At 42.7% G+C, this 17,927-nt stretch overlaps 2 protein-coding genes and 1 pseudogene across 3 annotated transcripts; 1 reads left to right on the top strand and 2 right to left on the bottom strand.

Moving 5' to 3' along the window:
• Nucleotides 1-1,385: 1,385 nt before the first annotated feature.
• LOC149098996 (uncharacterized) lies at nucleotides 1,386-16,312 on the bottom strand. Of its 2 annotated transcripts, XM_089277688.1 has the most exons (6): nucleotides 16,142-16,312; nucleotides 15,260-15,949; nucleotides 3,877-3,919; nucleotides 3,574-3,654; nucleotides 3,040-3,135; nucleotides 1,386-2,516 (listed from the first exon to the last, which is right to left on the bottom strand). In XM_089277688.1, exons 3-6 carry the CDS (start codon nucleotides 3,899-3,901, stop codon nucleotides 2,323-2,325), a joined length of 396 nt encoding a protein of 131 aa, XP_089133814.1. In that variant the 5' UTR covers nucleotides 3,902-3,919; nucleotides 15,260-15,949; nucleotides 16,142-16,312; the 3' UTR covers nucleotides 1,386-2,322. The 2 variants fall into 2 exon arrangements, with proteins under 2 accessions (XP_089133814.1, XP_089133813.1); XM_089277687.1 differs by lacking the exons at nucleotides 15,260-15,949; nucleotides 16,142-16,312 and having other exon boundaries at nucleotides 3,877-4,365.
• LOC149098998 (uncharacterized) lies at nucleotides 4,350-8,951 on the bottom strand. Its single transcript, XM_089276741.1, has one exon. The coding sequence runs from the start codon at nucleotides 8,949-8,951 to the stop codon at nucleotides 4,350-4,352; it is 4,602 nt and encodes a 1,533-aa protein (XP_089132867.1).
• Nucleotides 13,068-13,832, top strand: LOC149098997 (uncharacterized; annotated as a pseudogene).
• Nucleotides 16,313-17,927: the final 1,615 nt, after the last annotated feature.

The following is a 17,927-nucleotide window of genomic DNA, read 5'->3' as shown; positions in this document are numbered from 1 at the left end:
GACAAATAGGGGCGTCTTACAAATAGGGGCATCTGACAAATTGCTGGTTTTCAGTGGCACGCAATTCAAAATAGATCAAAATAAAAATCAAAACCGTTCAATAGATACAGTCCAGAATCTGGAAAATGAAAGAAGGTAAATATGCAAAGACTCTCGCCAAAATTCTGGTCAAAGCAATTTTTCTTATGCGCGATACGTGAAGAAATGTTTTACCGAAATTTATAGAGATTTGTATGGAGACGCCATGCTGATGCCCATCCGTATGGGCACCAGCATGGCGGCCGGAAACCAACAGAAAAATCTGTCACTGAGTTTTGCTACAAAAACGTGAATTTATCCCTGGAATAACTTTAAAACATTAAAATAATACTTTTCCTAAGACATGAACTATTCAGATAGCCAAGTTCCCCGAAATAAGCCACTTTTTTAATTATGCTGACAGCTCTCTAGGCCGTCATGTAAATGCCGCGTCACGTAAAAGCTTGGAAATTCAAGCGTATTGTATCACAAAACCAAGAGCCCATTCGGAGCAAAACTTTGTGTGAATATTACTTTTTAGCTGCTCTTATACATCATTAAAGTAAAATCTCAGGGAGATCAATAGTTTTGTAGTTCGAATTTTAGTGACGTCGTGTGAAAACCAGCTATAGGGGCGTCTGACAAATAGGGGCGTCTGACATATAGGGGCATCTGACATATAGGGGCATCTGACATATAGGGGCATCTGACAAATAGGGGCATCTGACTAATAGGGGCATCTGGCGAATAGGGACATCTGACAAATAGGGGCATCTGACAAATAGGGGAATCCGACATATTTGGGGAGTCCGACATATATGGGCGTCTGACATATAGGGGCATATGACAAATAAAGGGACTCCGACAAATAGGGGCGTCTGACATATAGGAGTTTCTGACAAATAGGGGCATGTAACATGTAGGGGCTTCGGACATATAGGGGCTTCTGACATATAGGGCCATCTGACAGATGGGGGCATCTGACATATAGGGGCGTTTGACATATTGGGGCATCGGATTTAAGGGTCAATAGCACATCCGAAATTCTCTGTATAAATGTGAGCTGTTGCCATTCCAAGGCAGGCCTTTTTACACCTTTTTGCTTCTATTACAGCTGTTTTAAATATAGCTCTGATCACTATTAAACTATACAGCAATAAAAGCAGGGAATTCCATTGATAGTTGATTTATGTTCCATAGAAGGGATCATCGTAATCGGCGTGGATCATAAATGTTACAAACTTCAAATGGTTCTTCTCACCATGCAATATAGTATATGTATTCGTATAAATCAGAGTGCACTAACAAGTATTAAGTATTTACACTACCAGTGTAAATCAACAGTGGATTAAATCCTTGATCCCAGCCGCTTTCGTACGATTACTCATTTATTATGTAAATTTCAAAATCAGGAAACCGCCTGCATCAATTTGCAGTGCATTACAAATAAAGAATGAACGCCAAATTGGCCTCCTCTCCGCCAAACTTAGTAAAGTAGTAATTTCTTGGTTATACCATAAGTCCAAGAATGATTGAACACAACAACGAACGAACCAATTACAGAAGATGAAATGCTGTGGGGATTTCAGGGGTGACAACTTGCCTTATTTTTGTCAGCTGCAAAAAGACATCAACTAATTGTGAAGTCAGTCACCACATAATTGACTTATGATGTTCACAACAAATGAACATTGCATCTGTTTACACTTATGTCCAGCAGCAAGTATTGTGTATCAAGTAAATACATATACATCGTATTTCTAAAACAATAAAGAAGTTCGGGCGTTCGCAGCAATGGGTCACATGCCAGCAGTATTTCAATTTTTTCGCCATCGGATTTGGTTCTAAGTACCTTTTACGATGTTGTAATTAAGATCAATGAAAACTATCTTATCGCTTGTAAAATTCCTTTGAAAATGTTACCTATTGTGCTCGAAAAAGACAATCAGCCACTATTTTTCTTTTTAACTTGATTTCATTACAAATATTGTTTTCTAAAACCCCCATTTACTTCAGTAAGTGTTAATTCAGTTTAACTTGTCTCTACATAAATTATATGGCTTCTTTAAACAATTTCTTTAATTACTTTGAAGCCAACACGAAATATTCATTTCTAACTGCCTAACTAAGTTAATGAAATATTATATAATTAATAGGTACGGTAAATATTAAAAATCAAATTTCATTCTAACGTGCAAAGTGTAAACTTCAAACAATAGACAGGACAAACACGAAAATGGCCTTTTTTTTTGTTTCGCAGAATTTGAAAAAATGCTTTTTATTGTTATGATCGTTACCATTATCTTATTGTTTGAAGTTTACAGTCTGGACATTAAACGTAATGGTGATTCCAGGTTGTGGCTGTGGTTGTGGCTGTGGTTGTGGCTGTGGTTTGGCCTTTATGTGCTTCAACTTTTTTTGCCGAGTTCTGTTGGCTCGGCACTGATAAAAGCGGTGGCCCTTTCGGCCACAATTCCAGCATTTCCCTTTGTTTGCCTCTGGAAAATTGAAAAGATTTATTTGATATTTAGTACTATTTCAGAGGCAGCACAAACTGAAGCCCTCGCTGGGGTGACTTTATGGTCTTCCCGACGTTTTCGCTATAGGTCTCTATAAGCAATAATCCTTCTCGCTTTGTGCTTCACAACCGAATGTGCGATGATCAATTGGACTATTCCTATCTTGCACATCAGTTTGCGATCTCAACAAAAGGTTCGTGGTTTTCGAGTCCGTATCGTAGACTTGCTACTATTTGTAAGTTACTTTTGCCGGGACTATGGTGCTTGTTTCCCGCCAAATTGTCTGTCAATATCTAAGGTAGTCAGTTCCCCATTCTAAAAAAAAAAAATCTTCGGTTGTTTTTCTGTTTTTCTGTTTAATAAAATTAAACCTATAGGTCATCTGGCAGGATATCTAAGGAGGCGTTCAGGCGTAGGTTCTGGAAAAAAAGGTCTCTTATATGTCTAACAGTAGCATCGCTGTACAAACGATGCTTCTGCAATATGAGCTAAAGTGGTTTACCTCTATCTCTTTTCCGCCTTTCTTCAATTAACTTTTCCCTCTCCTCCTTTCTTCGTCGCTCAACTTCCTCCTGCTGACGGTTTCTTCGCGCCTTATCTAATGATCACAGGGAAACTTATCAATGTGGTCAACTAAGCATGTATAGTCACCGAATAAACACTTAGGGAAAATACGAAATTGTCATACAAACTACCTGGCAATGCACACTCGTAGCCTGGACCTTCACTCTTTTTTTTTCAGGGCCTTGAAGCTCTTGCCTGGCTTACCCTTTATGAGGCCCGGACTGCTGAGTAGCTATGTACTGTCCTCGTCGATTTTCGTTTTGGGTTTTCACGAAATTTCAACTTCCACTATTACAACGCAAGGAGCATGGGTAATTTTGATCTCGCAAGAACGTAATTAAATGAAGTGTGCTGAACAGCTTCCGTCTACTTAGTTAAGTATTTCAGAAGTCACTGCTATTCCTCTCATCTTGAATTAAGTAATAATACGTATTCTAATTGATACAAGTAAAATATGACAACCATTGTTTACCTCTGTCAAGACCAAAACGCTTGGCCCTTTCTTGTAGTCTACTCTTTTCGCGGTCTTCACGACGGGATCTACGCTCATCACCTAACGATCCCCGAAAAAAAAAATCTATCAATAGACTAAAACAGGTGTGATGAGAAAAATATGACCTTGGCGACGAGTTCAGCTGAGACGAGTATGAATTGGCAACAACTAGAGTCACTGTATTCTACTTCAGTGCCAGAAAGTTGAATCAACATTGCTATAATTTAAACTACTGCATTGATTAGTGCTGCATTGCCTAAAATAAGTTTAACATATTCTTACTTTCACGCGCTTGGACTCCCGACATTTCCGAGATCTTGCTTACCTGAAATAAAGACAATTTGAAATTGAACTTTTCGATTTGTTTTTCCTTGCCCGTTAAACATGTCTTTCCTCTTACATGCAAGTCATGGCAGGCGTGCATAATCCATCATGCGGAATGCTTGCACGGTCTTGGTCATTCACCATTGCAATGCTTTTAAAGTGTGATCAAGTCTGCTGTTCTTCTCAACTGAAGGTTAATTAAGGCACTTCAGGAGTCAGCATTATTCTGCTGTTCTTCTCAACTGAATGCTAATGAAAAAAACTTCAGGAGTCAGCACTATTCTGCTGTTCGTCTCAACTGAAGGCTAATTAAGCAATTCAGGAGTCAGCTATGTACACTTTTCCGCGTTTTCGGCATTCTGCTGTTCTTCTCAACAGTAGGCGTGCCTTTACTACATACATCAAAATAATGCTAAAAAGGAGGGAAACCCTTAACACTTTGCCGTAAGAACAGTGACCTCGTTTATTTCTACATTACAGTAAGGTTTTGGTAGTTCCGCCTGTTTACTTTTTACACACTGGATAAGACGTTTTCCAATCTTTTTGAATAACTTACCGTGGGGTTGTTGAGATGTAGAAATTGTACCTTGTTCACCGTGTGCCATTTCACGTATGACAACACTCAAAAATGATGCATCTGTCTCTAACTCTTCGTGAAAGATGACAATGTAGAAGTCGTACTTAGGGTTGTGGAGATAATGCGTACAACCAAGCTTCCTAGTCGTGTCTTTGGTTACGCTCGCGTGGTCTTCAGCGGACATGCATCCGATGTGAGTTTTGTCATCCGGGAAAGGAAAGTCTTGGTAAATTCCAGCAATTGCCGTGTACAGCTCTTGAACGCGCTTACTTTCCACTGGGTAATTTGCTGCCACACGCCTTAGTTGCTGCACTTTGCCTTCGTTTTGTTTCCTTTCAGTTTCCTTCTTTTGCTCCCTTTCGAAGACATCTTGGCACGGTTTGCACCGCCACTGTGCATTGTTAAAATTACCCATTTCGCACTTACCGTGAAACCAACGTTTGCAGGCAATACATAGCACCATCTCATTGCCATCGTCAGGCATTCTACAGTGACAGTGAACAGGACAGCGCCACTCATAAAGAATATCCGTGTCTGTTTTTTGGACAGTGCTGCAGGCTTTCTCGACGAACAAAGCCATGTCTTCTTTTTCGAAGCTATTGAGTAACTCTTGACGCATTATTTTTTGATCAAAACGCTCTCTCGCTGGATCTCTTCCCACGCACAGCAATGTCGCAAAGGCTATTGCAAATAAACCACAGTCATTCCCTCCTTCCTGTTGTTGCACGTCGTCAACCAAAAAGGTTACATCATTGGGAGGCTGCATTATTTGGCAAACGCTCTGTTCAACGCTTATGGGGTACCTAATCTTTGTATCTTTATTTTTGTCCACCCCGTGAAGGCTATCGTATATGGAGACTTCTAACCTGAGATTTTGTGCATTAGACAAAGTTATCCAGTGGTTGCCCCGCACATTTACAATTTGTACAAATCCGTCTATAGAGAGCGAATGGGGAAAACCATCTTTCTTTGCTAAGATAACGTCTGCCAGACCGGCGAAATTCGGTGCTATCTTCCTCATCAGTTTCATTGCCGCATTGATGACTCTATCATTTATCCAGTAGTCATTCATGATGAGGTATTTGTCCCGATTCTTAAGCCCCAAATCTTGGATCCAGTAACAATCTGCCAAAGATAGCGGGCGCTGTAAAGTTGTATCAACGTCAATGGGGCCATTCTGACTGCCTAAGACTGATGACTGGGGTGATTTAGGTTTCATCTTTTCCGTAGTGGCTTGTTGGTTATCACTGGGTTGATCTTTTGTACCCGCGACTGATGCCTTGGAAGATTCAGGTCTCGTTATCTTCGGAGTGGCTTGTTGGGCAGCTGTTGGTCGATTACCTGAACTTGAACCTGATGGGTCGGACGATTCAGGCTCCATCTTCTTTGGAGTGGCTTGTTGGTCAGCTGTCGCTTGATTTCTTGAACCTGAGCCTGATGGGTCGCACGATTCAGACTTCATCTTCTTCGGAGTGCCTTGTTGAGCATCGTTATCCATGTCACCTGCAATATTCCGCTTCTGATGCCCCTCCCTCTTCACAACTATTTTGCTCATTTCATCTAGGACAGCACGACCGTTTTCATCTACTTTGATCTGGTGTGTAAAAGCAGCTCTAAGTCCGTCTTCTTGACGTCGGTTGATCCTTTCATTATGAATGTCAATGTTTGAACGAAATAGAAAAATGTGGTTTACTGGTTTCATCTGGTTTAAATATCTAGTGTCGTGATTGTATAGGACATGGAGCTGCTCATCTTTCTGCGTGTTAAGGTTTCCTTTCAATTCCTTAATATTCCTTACTCGTCTCAATGCCTCTTCATCGATTTTTGCGTTTCTTTCGTGCAATCGATCAAAGAGACATAAATGCTTATCGCTTCCAGTCACCGGGTGCACCTTTGTAGTACTGCCTTTGTCATTGCCAGCTACGTAGTTCTCGTTTAACCATGGCAGCGATACTTCCAGTTTTCCTTCAAGTGCCTCTTGCAGATTTTCTTTGGTCGGTTCCGCAACCATACCGTTGTGCGGGTTAAACATTTCTCTGTTTCTCTTTTGTCCATGTGCAACTAGCATGTTGGCCATATCACTTACCACGATATTTGGCTGGTGTGCCATGGACAAAATAAGATCAATGTAATCCCTTGGACTTTCTGCGCGCAGAACAAACTTCAAAGCATAGATAACGCCGTGCGGACAAGTCCCAGATACCCATCCACCAGAGCGACCCCAAATCTTGTTAAATGCCTTCTTAAACTTTTCGTCGTCCTTGGAAATGGCCTGCTTAATCTGCATGATGACATCCAGTTTTGATCCCTTCGGATGAGTACCAATTGACTGTGCGAATTTTTGTACTTCTTTGTAGGTGGAGTTATGAAGGAGTTCAAGAAGTCTTTCCTCTGAAATTTCTCTACACTCACTTTCCAGTTCGCCAGTGCTCCTGCTGACCTTTCTGTGCTCGGTGTTTAGCAGCAATGGCCCTTTCCTTGTATGGCGTCCGATGAAGGGAGACCAGAACAGGAGGTTAGGACTCACCTCAAATTCGGGAATTGTGCGATTTGAGAATCCTCGCAGAATCATTGAGAGCTCCACTTTGCCCCAGAAATCATCACAGTCTACGTAGTCGGCATCATCCACCTGGTAATTTTCCGGCAATTCCAAATTCGAAACATTACAATTAAATGCAACCTTTTTGTTCAAATCCATTATCAAAATCTTTGGATGGTATCCACATAGCGAACAGCTGTATTCATAGGAATGCTGACTTAAGCTATCAAAATGCAAGTAAGCATTAATGACATTTTGAGAATTTAATTGCTGACCTAGTTGGCTTTCCAAAACCTTCACGATACTACCAATGGGCAAATGCTCTTGTAAACATTGTCTAAGAAAGCGACAAACATCGAATCCTATTAGAAATGTATCATTGAAATTGTGGATGTTGTGCTCATGTTCTTGGTATCTATAGCACATACGGCAATTCTCACACCGTTTGAAGAACGTTTCTACTCCTTCAATCACATCATTCATTGTGAGCAACGTGGCCCTATTTGAAATTAAAACAGGGGAGCGGAGGGGCGACTTGCAATTTTGGCAAAGTGTTTCCTTTGGGATAAATTTCCTGCAGAGGGTTGCTGTCACCCTATTTTTCGAACTAGCATCGTATAGTGGTATGCGCTTAAAGGAGTGTAAGTATCTACACATTTTTGCCACTATGCTCGGATCATTGGGAGGGTATATTTGGTTTGCCGACTGAATGTGTGGTGTTGGGCAATCCTCTTGGCCAGGCTCATCTCCTTCGATCTCTGTGCTTTGCTGTCTGAAGGCGTCTAGGAGGTTATTTTGTCGTAAATACCAAAAGCAAATGCATTTATGAATGCATAGTCTTCGTCTACGGCAGCAGCGACAATCAAGGGTACCATTTTCTATGTCAGCTGTCACAATTACCCTGCCAAATTTCGAAAAATAATTAACATTTCCGTCAAAAACAGACAAATGAATGAATCTCGATCCATCTGTGACGGAAACAATACACTCGGAGTTTTTGCGACGCGCTTCGCACTGGAGCTCTTTGCACTCGGTTATCCGTTCTTCTGTCAGCATTCGGTATTCCCCAGATGGCGAGAGGTCTTCAATGGTTTCAGGTGACAGGACGATTGCTTCTGGGAACACGGGATTCTTTCCTACCTCCTGAAGGTGTTTACACTCGGCCGTTGTTATCCCACTTCTCCAAGCAACTCGCATATAATCCATGCATTCTGATTTTTCGCACTGGATACCTACATTTTCAGTGCCCATAACTTTTCTAGCATGCACGGGATATCCTACGCCACCCCTAGAACTGTTTCGAACAAGAAATATGCCCTTAACCTCATCTACGCAGGTTGCCACACTGACAATTTCCTTGTCATGAATATCACGATAATGCCTAGCTAAGCTTTTTTGGTGCATAGACTTGCCACAAATCGAGCACTCTTTCATTTCAGGGATTGCCCTTCTGGAAATTGTGGAGTCTTCATTAGAGCATTCTTCTTGGTCCACACTTGATCCGTCTTCATCATCGTCCTTGTTAATGGCGTTTTCTTCACTCTCTCTTTTATTGTCCATTTCACAATCTCCATGTGTCTGGGGTGTTTCATTCGAGTCATGATGCTTCAAGTGTTTTATGAATGGATCCCGATTTATGATGGTGCACTGGCAAACAGGGCAGTGGAAGTGAAACCTTTCACTTTTTCCCAGATTATCATGTGATAATTTACATGGAAAACAGAACTTCCCATGATAAGGTACTGCGCGATTCACGTGAGATTGAATGAAATGCCGTTGACAACGAAAAGGCGTGGTGAAAGTCTTACAACATAATTTACAATGTTTGTGTTTGTTGGACATGGCGCAATCCGTTCTTTTAGTTTCAGAGCAATCCAGGAAGTACTCCTGGTAGCAAGATTGTTCATCCGTCTCCATTTTCAACAACTAAATAAAACTGGTTTAAATTAACCCAAAATGAGAAGAGATGTAGGTAAGCGCAAACAATGTCATATTAAATATTTAATTTCAGAAGTTTGTAAACTTCTGGTCACATGCATATGCGACGGAACTCGGTATATGTGAGGGGGTTGGGGGGGGGGCATTCCAAATTTAAAACCTTTTTTCAGAAAGACTACAACAGCTATTACAATTAAAAAATTATCCAGGGGAACATGGCTTTGAAACCCCCCCCCCCCCCCCGCCCCAACCCTGTTTTTGAGCCTTTGATTTCTAAATGTAGCTCAACCACCACAAATAACTTTCTTTTGATGTAACGGAGGCACATCCCGACCGCAAGTTTGTTTACTTCTGATACATCGTACCTATAAAAACACATCACTCTTCAAAACTTCCTCTTAAGGACGTTCGCGCTAATTGCTGTTTTTCAGTGTCACGCCATGAAAAAAAGATCAATATCAAAATCAAAACCGTTAAACAGATAAAGTCCAGAATCTGAGAAAAGAAAGAAGGTAAATACCCCAAGACTCTCGCCAAGACTAAGGTCACAACCATTTTTCTTATTTAAGATATGCGGAAAAACTTTTTACCAAAGTTTATACAGATTTGTATGTAGACGCCATGCTGGTGCCCCTCCCGATGGGCACCACCATGGCGGCCGGAAAGCAACATAAACATCTGTCACTGAGTTCTCAGGAGTACCCAACGACAGTTTCGAAGAAAATCCACCGTACAGTGTGCTTAACATTACCCGAGTGTCGCTACGTCAATCTTGTTTAATATTTAACTTTCCTGGGAAAAAAATACCCGCTCTTCACCGCCAGCAAGCATGATTTTGAAGTTATCGGACTCCCAGCCAGCGCTCGACGTTGAGGTCGTCAACGAGCCAGCATGCTTTAAATTTGTCACCTAGCTAGCCAGCATAAAAAAAGTTTGCCAAAAGTTTGCCAGCATGTTTGAGTATACCATTTTTTGCCAGCCAGCGAGCGAGTAATTTCAATATACCATAGCAAGGTACATTTCCTTAAAACTATTTATATAACAACGGATTCAGTATTGCGTACCCTGAACGCAAAAAAAATACGTTAATGGTTTCATTTTTACTTTTGACTGGAAAGGTTTCGTAACACTCAAAAGATTACACTTACCATACAACAGCAAACCAAGAGAGGGAAAGATAAAATGTGCTTACAGTGTTCTGATTATCCTTGAGGGATCCAAGCTTCACTCTTAAAATAATTCGTGAATTCCTTCCAAAAGAAGAGTGAAGTAGAAACAATGTCCATTCGGTTAACAGACGTAATCTAGATATTCAGTTAATGAAGATCTATTGTTGTTATTACAAGTACAACAAGCAACCTATCAGTTGTTTCAAACGCTTACATACGACAAACTTTCACATTCATTTCATTTCCCAGAGTTATTGTTCCAAAAAGTCAACGAACCTCCATGCAAAGAACTAAAAAACTGTTTAGCTCATGAAGTAAAAGCAAAACAAGATTACAAAGCCCTCACTAGGCTTTGGCTACCAAGAGTCTGTCATTTTTATAATCAAATGAACCTACGAAACAAACAGATGTCAGCTACCTTTATCAGTATAACATTTCCTTGGCGAAATAGCAAATCCCGCAAAAGATTCAATACAGAAGCCGGAAGGATTTGCAGCAAAAGCAATCGCAAGTTGTTCGCACGGTGATCACCGCAAAAGACTCACGACAGAAACCGCAAGGATTCGCAGCAAAAGCAAGCGTTAGTCGTTCATCAGGTGATCGGCGCAAAGGACTCACGACAGAAGCCGCAAGGATTCGCAGCAAAAGCAACCGTTACTTGTTCGTCAGGCGATCACCGCAAAAGACTCACAGACTCACGACAGAAGCCGCAAGGATTCGCAGCAAAAGCGATCGTTAGTGGTTCGTAAAGCGATCACCGCAAAAGACTCACGACAGAAACCGCAAGGATTCGCAGCAAAAGCAATCGTTAGTTGATCGTCAGGAGATCACCGCAAAAGATTCACAACAGAAGCCGGAACAGATTCGCACCAAAAGAAATCGTTACTTGTTCGTCAGGCGATCACTGCAAAAGACTCACGACAGAAGCCGCGAGGATTCCCAGCAAAAACAATCGTTAGTAATTCGTAAAGCGATCACCGCAAAAGACTCACGACATAAGCCGCAAGGATTCGCAGCAAAAGCAGTCGTTAGTTGTTCGTAAGGCGATCACCGCAAAAGACTCACGACAGAACCCGCAAGGATTCGCAGCAAAAGAAAGCGTTGGTTGTTCGTCAGGCGATCGCCGCAAAAGACCCACGACAGAAGCCGCAAGGACTCGCAGCAAAAGCAAGCGTTAGTCGTTCATCAGGTGTTCGGCGCAAAGGACTCACGACAGAAGCCGCAAGGAGTCGCAGCAAAAGCAATCGTTAGTCGTTCGTCAGGCGATCACCGCAAAAGACCCACGACAGAAGCCGCAAGGATTCGCAGCAAAAGCAATCGTTAGTCGTTCGTAAGGCGATCACCGCAAAAGACTCACGACAGAAGCCGCAAGGATTCGCAGCAAAAGCAAGCGTTGGTCGTTCGTGAGGCGATCACCGCAAAAGACTCACGACAGAAGCCGCAAGGATTCGCAGCAAAAGCAAGCGTTGGTCGTTCGTGAGGCGATCACCGCAAAAGACTCACGACAGAAGCCGCAAGGATTCGCAGCAAAAGCAATCGTTAGTAACTGTTGTTCGTCAGGCGATCACCGCAAAAGACTCAAGACAGAAGCCGCAAGGATTCGCAGCAAAAGCAAGCGTTGGTCGTTCGTCAGGCGATCACCGCAAAAGACTCACGACAGAAGCAGCAAGGATTTGCAGCAAAAGCAAGCGTTAGTAACTGTTGTTCGTCAGGCAATCACCGCAAAAGACTCACGACAGAAGCCGCAAGGATTCGCAGCAAAAGCAATCGTTAGTAACTGTTATTCGTAAGGCGATCACCGCAAAAGACTCACGACAGAAGCCGCAAGGATTCGCAGCAAAAGCAATCGTTAGTCGTTCGTCAGGCGATCACCGCAAAAGACTCACGACAGAAGCCGCAAGGATTCGCAGCAAAAGCAATCGTTAGTAACTGTTGTTCGTCAGGCGATCACCGCAAAAGACTCACGACAGAAGCCGCAAGGATTCGCAGCAATAGCAATCGTTAGTCGTTCGTCAGGCGATCACCGCAAAAGACTCACGACAGAAGCCGCAAGGATTCGCAGCAAAAGCAATCGTTAGTAACGGTTGTTCCTAAGGCGATCACCGCAAAAGACTCACGACAGAAGCCGCAAGGATTCGCAGCAATAGCAATCGTTAGTCGTTCGTCAGGCGATCACCGCAAAAGACTCACGACAGAAGCCGCAAGGATTCGCAGCAAAAGCAATCGTTAGTAACTGTTGTTCGTCAGGCGATCACCGCAAAAGACTCACGACAGAAGCCGCAAGGATTCGCAGCAAAAGCAAGCGTTGGTCGTTCGTCAGGCGATCACCGCAAAAGACTCACGACAGAAGCCGCAAGGATTCGCAGCAAAAGCAATCGTTAGTAACTGTTATTCGTAAGGCGATCACCGCAAAAGACTCACGACAGAAGCCGCAAGGATTCGCAGCAAAAGCAATCGTTAGTCGTTCGTCAGGCGATCACCGCAAAAGACTCACGACAGAAGCCGCAAGGATTCGCAGCAAAAGCGATCGTTAGTAACTGTTGTTCGTCAGGCGATCACCGCAAAAGACTCACGACAGAAGCCGCAAGGATTCGCAGCAAAAGCAATCGTTAGTAACTGTTGTTCGTAAGGCGATCACCGCAAAAGACTCACGACAGAAGCCGCAAGGATTCGCAGCAAAAGCAAGCGTTGGTCGTTCGTCAGGCGATCACCGCAAAAGACTCACGACAGAAGCCGCAAGGATTCGCAGCAAAAGCAATCGTTAGTAACTGTTATTCGTAAGGCGATCACCGCAAAAGACTCAAGACAGAAGCCGCAAGGATTCGCAGCAAAAGCAATCGTTAGTCGTTCGTCAGGCGATCACCGCAAAAGACTCACGACAGAAGCCGCAAGGATTCGCAGCAAAAGCAATCGTTAGTAACTGTTGTTCGTCAGGCGATCACCGCAAAAGACTCACGACAGAAGCCGCAAGGATTCGCAGCAAAAGCAATCGTTAGTCGTTCGTCAGGCGATCACCGCAAAAGACTCACGACAGAAGCCGCAAGGATTCGCAGCAAAAGCAATCGTTAGTAACGGTTGTTCCTAAGGCGATCACCGCAAAAGACTCACGACAGAAGCCGCAAGGATTCGCAGCAATAGCAATCGTTAGTCGTTCGTCAGGCGATCACCGCAAAAGACTCACGACAGAAGCCGCAAGGATTCGCAGCAAAAGCAATCGTTAGTAACTGTTATTCGTAAGGCGATCACCGCAAAAGACTCAAGACAGAAGCCGCAAGGATTCGCAGCAAAAGCAATCGTTAGTCGTTCGTCAGGCGATCACCGCAAAAGACTCACGACAGAAGCCGCAAGGATTCGCAGCAAAAGCAATCGTTAGTAACTGTTGTTCGTCAGGCGATCACCGCAAAAGACTCACGACAGAAGCCGCAAGGATTCGCAGCAAAAGCAATCGTTAGTCGTTCGTCAGGCGATCACCGCAAAAGACTCACGACAGAAGCCGCAAGGATTCGCAGCAAAAGCAATCGTTAGTAACTGTTGTTCGTAAGGCGATCACCGCAAAAGACTCACGACAGAAGCCGCAAGGATTCGCAGCAAAAGCAATCGTTAGTCGTTCGTCAGGCGATCACCGCAAAAGACTCACGACAGAAGTCGGAATGATTCGGAGCAAAAGCAATCGTTAGTTGCTCATAACTGAAGCGACTGGCTTTGCCTTAGTAGTCGTGAGCCGTGATTTTCCAAAACGTTCTTTTTTTTATTTTCCGTGAAACGTGATCTATACCCCCAATCACCCATTCTACTAGTCGACGAACTGAAACGACTTTTGCAATTTTGTGTGGTTCCTGTACACGTAGTGGGTGCACAGACCTTGTCAAAGCGCCTAATTAGGAATACAATCGCTTTTGTTTGCGGTCATGTCTTAAGGCTCTGTCAAGTTTCTCATGGGTCAACTTATCTCCTGACGTTCCAAAGGTCATTTGCGGCTTCTCGTTTTGAACATGATCAGTGTGATCTCGGATCATAAATCCTGACCTGGATCACCCCAAAGGAATTCGCCCCATTGGCCTTGTGTTAAGCGAGTGAACATGCCGAAAAAAAAAAAATAGGAGTTTTCGCCTTTACGCCCGCCCAATACCACGGGCTACAGATGCCTGCCAAATAATCTGGCAAAATTATTATCCAGACGTGCGCTCTTTGGTCAAAGAATTTTAAACTGGCAGAAGTGTCCACTTCGAAATACAGTTCATCGATAGATCATTCATTACACGACTCCAGTTGATTCACGGCACTAGCGTGCGGATTGAAACCGTTGCCTCAACTGGTAGGTCAACGACGAGTTCAAATGAAAGCTGTTTTGGATCGCGTTTATTACCGGGAATTCACTTGCTTGGCGCAATCAAACACATCGCGCGTTATGCTTGTCAAATTGTACTTTGGCAATATTTTCCGGACACTTGCTTAGTAGTTTGCTTTTCACAATTCTAAAACAGTGTTTTCAAAATGACAAACGATCGCGAGTTCTGTAATCCTTCGCTGATTCCTGTCTTCTTTAGGCTTCGAAAGATCCTCCGGTTCCTAGTACGGAAATTCAATTATTACATGGTTACACGCAGAACCTACAGGTCCGACCAGCTACAAGCTTTGTGAAACACAACTAAAGGCGACAAATGATATATTTTTGCTCAAAGAAAGCCGCACGGAAAGACGAAAGTTGTTTCCTCCTCAACTACAAACTGAAGGAAAGTTTAAGAAGGTAAAATCTTGTGTTCTTTTAACTGACAAAGATTTTAATAACATAGACAATTTTAACATTTTACTTATTATGCCAATGAAATACATTGCATGATTTAACTACAGTTTCCGGTGAGCAACGCGCGACAGTTCCTTGCATTCAATGTACCCAGTAAGACTGAAAAAGAAGGCAAACAATTGACCCTCGTCGTCCGGCAACTTTCGGAAAACTCCATCACGCAAAGTTGCACTGATTTAAAGCAAAACAAAAGTGCCATGAGCGGGAGGCGTTGATTGTATGATACAATGATCCCTTTATCTTAGCATCAGAGAGGATAGTTGTGTGTCCAACAATGCAGTCCGAGCTAGCGCATATAAACAAATACGCCTAACCTTTATCCAGCTGCTTTGTCCCTTTGGTAAGTCCTTTTCTCAGCGGAACTTAGGTCGGGCAGATGTCTTCCCTTAGTCTCTTTTCTTTTCTCTCTCCAGCCTTTGAAATGACTCAGAATGACTGCAAATGTAAATTAACTCCCGGCAATCTTGAATCGCCGATACATTAATAAGTTTAGGGTCTCAAAATAAAAGCATTTCTCTCAAAGAGACAGCAAACAGTGTGGAATGAATTCACCCGACGGCCATTTCCGGTGAGCAACGCGCGATAGTCCCTTGTTTTCCAGAGGACAAACATTAACTCGTTATGCTGGTACTGAACCACGATTAAGGCATTTAATGTACCCAATAAGATTGAAAAAGAGGGCAAACCATTGTCCTTCGTCTTCCGGCAACCTTCGGGAAATTTTCGATTAAGCAAATTTGCAGATTTATAGCAACCCAAAAATGCTATGAGCGAAACGACGAGTGTATGGTACAATGAGATTACTTTACTTGATTACTTTAGCATCAAGAGAGGAAAGTTGACCACCGATGCAGACGACTAGCGCATATAAACAGAACATTATGCCTACCCTTTATCCAGCTGCTTTGCTTGTCTGCGCCAAGTCCCTTTCACAGCAGATCTCAGATTTGGCAGATCTCGTTTCTTTCCTTTACCAGCGGAGCCCTCGAAATAACTCAGAATGACTGCAAAATAGGAATGTAAATGAACACCTTAGAGTCTAGGTTCTTATGCCTCCGATACCTTTTTAAATTTAGTTGTCTATAAATGAAAGAATTAATGCAAAACAGACAGCGAACAGTGTCACTGATTCCAGCACGATGTACCATCACTGCCCCGTGTGCAAGCAAGAGAATTATAGGAATGAATTTACCAACCTTTAAGTTGCTTTCCACTGTTTCTTTATAACTGCTGACTGCTTGCAGCACAATAGCGCCAGTAGCGGTTTTCTGAAGTGACGGCTTCTTAAGGCCTTTGGAACGACAAACGAGCGGAGATCCTGGAGATCGGCCGTGTTCCATTGAAAAAAACGTTTTTAACGGATTCGGCCATTCAAGATACTAGTGTTATTACGTCATTGAAAGTGACAGCTGCTGGTGTTATGCAATTTTTACTGGTTGATGAAAAAGATAAACCGCAACAATCTGACAGTGGAGCCATCATTTTCGGGCATGGCATCACGCGCGCGTTGATTTGCATTTTTTTTTTTTTTTTTTTTTTTGCAGCGCGTGGCGCTGGGAGTAAGTACGACCGCTTGCGGTTTATCGTCTCGCGTTTTTTACGTCCCAGGGCGGGATTGATTGCTTTTTCGAAAAAGTCACAGCCAGAAAAAACAAAAAAGTCACTTTTTTACCAGCTAGGGACAGTGTTTTAAATAAGTTTTTAGCAAGCCAGACGCTGAAAGAAAATCCCAGCCAGTAAATAATCTAATGCTAATATTTCCCAGCCAGCGTAATTGCAGCCTGTCGAGCGGGTTTTCTGTCGAGCGGCTCCGTCGGGTACTCCTGAGTTCTGCTACAAAATCGTGAATTTATCCCTCGAGAAACTTAAAAACACTAAAATAATACTTGTTCTGATACAGGAATTGTTCAGATAGCCAAATTCCTCGCAACAAGTCACTTTTGTAACCAACATGACAGCTCTCTTCGCCGTCATGTAAATGCCACGTCACGCAAAAGTTTAGAAATTCAAGCGTAGTCTATCACAAAACCAAGAAACCATTCCGAGCAAACATTTCTATGAATATTAGTTTGCAGCTGCTCTTATCCATCATTAAAGTAAAATCTCAGTAAGAGGAATAGTTTTGTAGTTTGAATTTTAGTGACGTCAGGTTAAACCCGGCAATTGTTTCTGCGCATCCTTACTGCGCACGCAAATTCACACGCCAAGTCATGCATCAAGCGCACGCTAAGTAATAATAACAGTAATAGGACATGTGGCCATTGCTATACTTTTATCTTGGACGTTCGGGTGACCCTTATTGTCCTTTTCAAAGATCGTTTTCTCTATAGTGAGGTGCTACGTTAAGCGAAAAAATGAAGAAAATCTCTTGACTAGATGTTTGAATTCCGTTCATTGTAGCTCTTCGTGTACTTGAGCGGCGGTTTCAAAGGGGTTTCAAATGCCTCTTGAAGGGTCGAGTTTTGTGGAAAACGTACGCTTCTTTACGTAACAGCCAGACTTCTATACAATATGACTAAGATCATTTGCCTCCGTTGACTCAACTTATGCATTTTTGACTGGAAATCCCTGTAGACCATGCTGAATTACGTGCGACAATGTTTCAAAGTCAGGGTAGTTTTCCACACGCTTTATCTCTTAAACGCATTTCTGACCCAATTAACTCATTATCTGATAGCTTGCGTTGCAGAAGCAACATACCGCGGGTATTTCTCTGAAAGAAGTAAAGAAAATGGAAAAAAAATTCTAGCGACTGGAAAATTTATGCGCGAACGTCCTTAAAAGAACTATTTCGGCCAATATGGAAAAACAAAGTGCAAATGTACAATTACGGCGAGAGTTCTGCACCACATGACGTGGAATCATGTAATAAATTCCCGGGATTGAAATCTAAAAGTACATAAAAAATGTGGGCTAGGCTGAACAACTACATGGTATACAAGTTCCTTGATGTTTCACGGGTTGTACATAAAGCCGTTGGAC

The sequence above is a fragment of the Orbicella faveolata genome, unplaced genomic scaffold, assembly GCF_042242905.1.
Source record: "Orbicella faveolata isolate gen_17 unplaced genomic scaffold, um_ofav_v1 contig_46, whole genome shotgun sequence".
Classification (NCBI taxonomy): Eukaryota; Metazoa; Cnidaria; class Anthozoa; order Scleractinia; family Merulinidae; genus Orbicella; species Orbicella faveolata.
The sequence above is the reverse complement of the archived record's forward strand: the minus strand, read 5'-3'. Positions and strand labels throughout refer to the sequence as shown.